Source organism: Octopus bimaculoides, chromosome 3 (genome assembly GCF_001194135.2).
Source record: "Octopus bimaculoides isolate UCB-OBI-ISO-001 chromosome 3, ASM119413v2, whole genome shotgun sequence".
NCBI classification, from domain to species: domain Eukaryota; kingdom Metazoa; phylum Mollusca; class Cephalopoda; order Octopoda; family Octopodidae; genus Octopus; species Octopus bimaculoides.
In genome coordinates, this window is record NC_068983.1 from 99,531,679 (window position 1) to 99,536,420 (window position 4,742).

Consider the following 4,742-nt stretch of genomic DNA (forward strand, 5'->3'; position numbering starts at 1 on the left):
AGAGAGAGAGAGAGAGAGAGAGAGAGAGAGAGAGAGAGAAAGAAAGAAAGAAATATAGATAGATAGATAGATAGATAATCACTTAACATCCATGTTCTATTATTAGAACGGTTCAACAAAATCAGACTAACCTCTGAGGTCTGTTTTGGCTAGGTGTCTACTGCTGGCTGCTCTTCCATATGTATCATCAATTGAATTCTTTAAATGCTTGAGAAACTCCAGTAGATTGAAAGCAATCGTACACTCTATTGATATCAATACTAATATCAATAAATTAAATTTGCTCTCTCACAAACTAGTATCGAGTTCTTTTATTTTATTTTGGGCCATTTTGATCTCACGAACAGTCTTAATAATATTCTTGTACATGTCAAATCTTTTCTTTTTTTATTATCTAAAGCCTCACTTACTCATTCTAATTCGAATAAATTACGATCTAGAAATATGCTCCTCCATCTTTTCGTGAAGAATCTTTTCACTATTAAATCCTATTAAATTTAGAAAACATAATAATAGCTTTCAAACGATTTTTTAAAGTCAAATTATAAACTGTTAAAAATTCCGATAAAGTTTTATTGCAACTGCATAAGAAAAATATGTCTGAAATCCACAACGCAGATTCTTGTCTAATTCTAAAACCAACATTTAGAGGAAATCCAATTTGAACATTGTTCATGATATTAACATACATAGCCATGCCCACTCTTACCTTAAAAAAAAAAAAAAGATGGAAGGAAAGAGTACTTCAGACTTTGAAGTCATCGATAGAACACAACAATTCACACAGCAATACCAACACTTCACCTTTAAAGACCATGACATTAACTGTAAACAGAAAGAAACTTTAAATTAACAAGCCCATCAAAACTGACATAAAAGTCACCTGTATACATATACTACATAAAGTTATACACAAATCCGAGAATATCCTGCCTCTGTCTCAATGAAATAACATCTAAACCGTTGTAGATTGGTTTCTAATAAAACTGATGTTAAATTCTTAGCTTGATATCAAAGACAACAACCCATCTGTCTTCAAATAACTGTTTATTAATGTCCTCACTTTTACCGAATTAATAACAAAATTAAAGAATTTTGAAACAGATATTATCCTACAAGCACAGAAAATCATAGTTAATCATGTCAAGTCCATCATCATCATTTAATGTCCGTTGTCCATGCTGGCATGGGTTGGACGGTTAGACCAGAGCTAAGGAGCTGCACCACACTCTTGTTTGATTTGGTATTGCTTCTACGGCTGGATGCCCTTCCTATCGCGATGAAAAAATAGCAAAAAGCGTATAGCATTCTTTATGGCACTAGTATGGGATCAAATGACTGAATATATATATATATATATATATATATATATATATATATATATATATATATATATATATATATATATATATATATAGGGCCGGTTTTAAGCCAACTAGACAGATTTGTTCAAATTGGGCCCCGCACCAAGAGAGGGCCCCGTGCACATGCTCGACTTGTAATGAAACGTTAAAACTTTCAATTAAGCTTTAAATTTTTGTATATCATTGTGGCTAATGATGGAACCTCAAGCCCTCAACGCTTTTTGATTGGGGCTGGCGTACAACACGAAACAAAACATCGATCTTTAGCTTTGTAGAGGGCCCCACTGACAATTCTCTAACTGGACCCCACATTTCCAAGTGCCGGCCCTGCATATATTGTCAAAATTATATCAGTTTCCTCATATTGTTGGTGGTTTATATGGGGATAGCATTCTACTGTTCTTAAGCAATTTTTACCCACAACAGACACTGAAAACACCTACACCTCTTCTTCAAACCAACTAGATCAACATAGATACTAACTTTTTAAATGTAACATTGACCATGGGAAAATCCGAATAACACCCAAGATGTAAGCCCAACAAAATTTTTACTCCATCCACAGATTGCTCGAAGCAGTAACATCAAGGAAACAAATTTAAGACCAGTTTATATGTTTTTATAAATATTTGAACCTGTTAAAGGTATTTTACTGCAGTTTGTCTATAGTGCATCAAATAAAAGGCCTTGCAACAATTCACGATTTTCAGGCGGCGAGCTGGCAGAATCGTTAATCCGCTGGGCAAAATATTTAGCGCTATTTTATCCATCTTTATGTTCTGAGTTCAAATTCCCCCGGCTTTTACTTTTCTTTTTATTCTTTCAGGGTCGATAAAATAAGTGCCAAAATTTGAAACTAATATTCAATTATCTTTAGTCAGCGAGCCAGCAGAAACGTTAACGCGCCAGGCAAAATGTTCAGCGGCATTTCGTCCGTCCTTACGTTCTGAGTTCAAACTCCGCTGGGGTCTACGTACCCTTTCGTCCTTTCGGGGTCGGTAAAATAAGTGCCAATTCAGCACTGAGATCGATGTAATCGACTTATCCTCTCCCCTAAATTGCTGGCCTTGTGCCAAAATTTGAATCAATATTTAATGACCTTTACTCTGAAGTCAAATCAGACTGAGATCAACTTTGCATGGTATCCTTCCAGAGAAGATTTAATCTACTGCCTTTCGAAATGTACATACCTCATTTGGTTCTTTTAAACACCGTGTCAACAAAATAAGAAGTAGGGTTTGGATACTGCTCTCGTGGCCTGAGACGATTATACTTCTAAAAAAGTATTTTATTAACAGAATCGTTAGAGTGACGGACAAAATGCTTTGTGGTTTTTAGTTGCGTATCTTGACGTCTGAGATCAAATGCTACGAGGTCGACTTGACCTTTTGTTCTTCTGAGGCCGATAAAATAAGTAGCAGTTGTATATCGAGACAATCTATTGATTATCCCCTAGCTTTAACATGTTAGAAATCAATATTATTATTTATTCTCATTTATGACAGTATGTAGAATAGCGGCCAAAATGCCATACGATATTTAGCAACCCCTTTCTGTGTTCTGATTCAAATTCCGCTCGTGTCGACTTCACTTTTCATGCTTATGGAATCGATAAAATATGTACCATTCAAGTATTAAAGTTTAGAAAATAACTCTTCCCTCTAAATCTGAGGTTTTGTACATACACTAGAGACAACTATTCATATATGAACTACAGCAACTTCGCAGAAATGTTGGAGCGCTAAAATTGTGTATTCAAGCATTTGTTTTCGTCCTTCTGCATACTGTGCTTAAATCCCGTCAGTGTTGTCTTTCCCGAATCTGTAAAATAATTAAATAATTACTAGCAATATCGTAGAAACAATGCAAATCAATAAGAGCATAAGATAAATTATTTTGTGGCGTTCTTTCCGGTTCTTTGTTAGCTGTGTTCAAATCTCGCGGAAGTCAACTTTTCCTTCATTCTTTCAGAGTCGATAAATAAAGTTTTTGTCTAACATTTTGGTCAGACCTGGAAAGAGGATGGCCCCTACTAACTTTGAATGTCACAGCATCATGGCTCAGTAAAGGAGCCTCCTTTTACAAACTAACATAGAAATATCATTTTTCATCTAAACCAGGGTTTCTCAAACATTTTTTTTTAATCTTTGGACCCCTTTGATTACTATTTTATTCTGGTGGACGCTCATAGCCATTTGATGGTAAAAAATTAATAGAAACTCTTTCAAAATTCATATTTTGTTTTTCACATTCACTTGTGTAGTTTGATCTGTGTAACATATTAGAGAAAGAAACCTCACTGTTCCTTGCAATAAATAACAATACATACATCTAAAGCAACATTTTTTTCAGGGGCCCTTAAAATACTATTGTGGATTCCCTATTTACTATTTTGTTGTGTGCACCCCCAAAAATATATGGAGCTTCAAGGGTCATATGGACCCTGGTTGAGAGCCACTGGTCTAAACTCATGATTAAGTCGAAAAATAATTTCAGGGAGTTGGTAAATCTGGTCCATTGTCACACAAAATAGCATACAAAAACAGAACTGTCAATAATATTCTCTGGTCGATTCAGCTGGTTATACCCGCTCCCTTTTAGAGATTGATAATGTTCCTTGTCTGATCAAATCATTTTTTTTTCTTTTTATTATTATTGTTGTTATCAGATCAGAAATTATTTTGTTTGACATCAAACCTTTTAATATTGTGTCTATGTCAGGTCACACAACTCAAGTTCAAAAAACAGGAAACGTAAAAAAAATTCAAATTCATTCATTCAGTACTCTCTATTGGACCAACAAGCGTTCCTGTTATGGTTCAGGTGAGATGTTCATTTGTTTTTGCACCTTAGTATTTTTCTTTTCTTTATTGATTGCTTATGAAGTATTCTCTGTGAGAAACGCTAGATGTGCTAAAGATCTATTATGTCACCATTAAAGAGAGGTTTGGGTATGAAAAGATAACTATCTTAGTGTTACATAAAACAGTCCTAACAGTAAGTATCGATATTCCATAACAGAATAAGGCGGCAAACTGGCAGAAACGTTAGCGCGCCGGGCGAAATGCTTAGCGGTATTTCGTCTGTCTTTACGTTTTGAGTTCAAATTCCGCCGAGGTCGACTTTGCCTTTCATCCTTTCGGGGCCGATAAATTAAGTAACAGTTGCGTACTAGGGTAGATCTAATCGACTGGCCCCTTCCCCAAAAGTTTCGAGCCTTGTGCCTAGAGTAGAAAAGAATCGTTAGTTCGCTGGGCAAAATGCTTAGCAGCATTTTGTCGTCTTTACGTTCTTAGTTCAGATTCCGCCGAGGTCTACTTTGCTTGTCATCCTTTCGGGGTCGATAAATTAAGTACCAGTTGCATACTGGGTTGCTCT

At 35.5% G+C, this 4,742-nt stretch overlaps 1 protein-coding gene across 3 annotated transcripts in view; it reads left to right on the forward strand.

Annotated features, from left to right (window-relative positions):
* LOC106881721 (uncharacterized) overlaps positions 1-4,742 on the forward strand; it is a 31,169-nt gene that overhangs the window by 6,757 nt on the left and 19,670 nt on the right. For 2 of the 3 annotated variants that reach the window (XM_052966350.1, XM_014932202.2), the window contains exon 2: positions 4,086-4,187. The exons of the other annotated variant lie outside the window; for it this stretch is intronic. In XM_052966350.1, the coding sequence (XP_052822310.1) occupies positions 4,086-4,187 (102 nt within the window). The remainder of the gene's footprint in view (positions 1-4,085; positions 4,188-4,742) is intronic. 3 annotated transcript variants of the gene reach the window in all.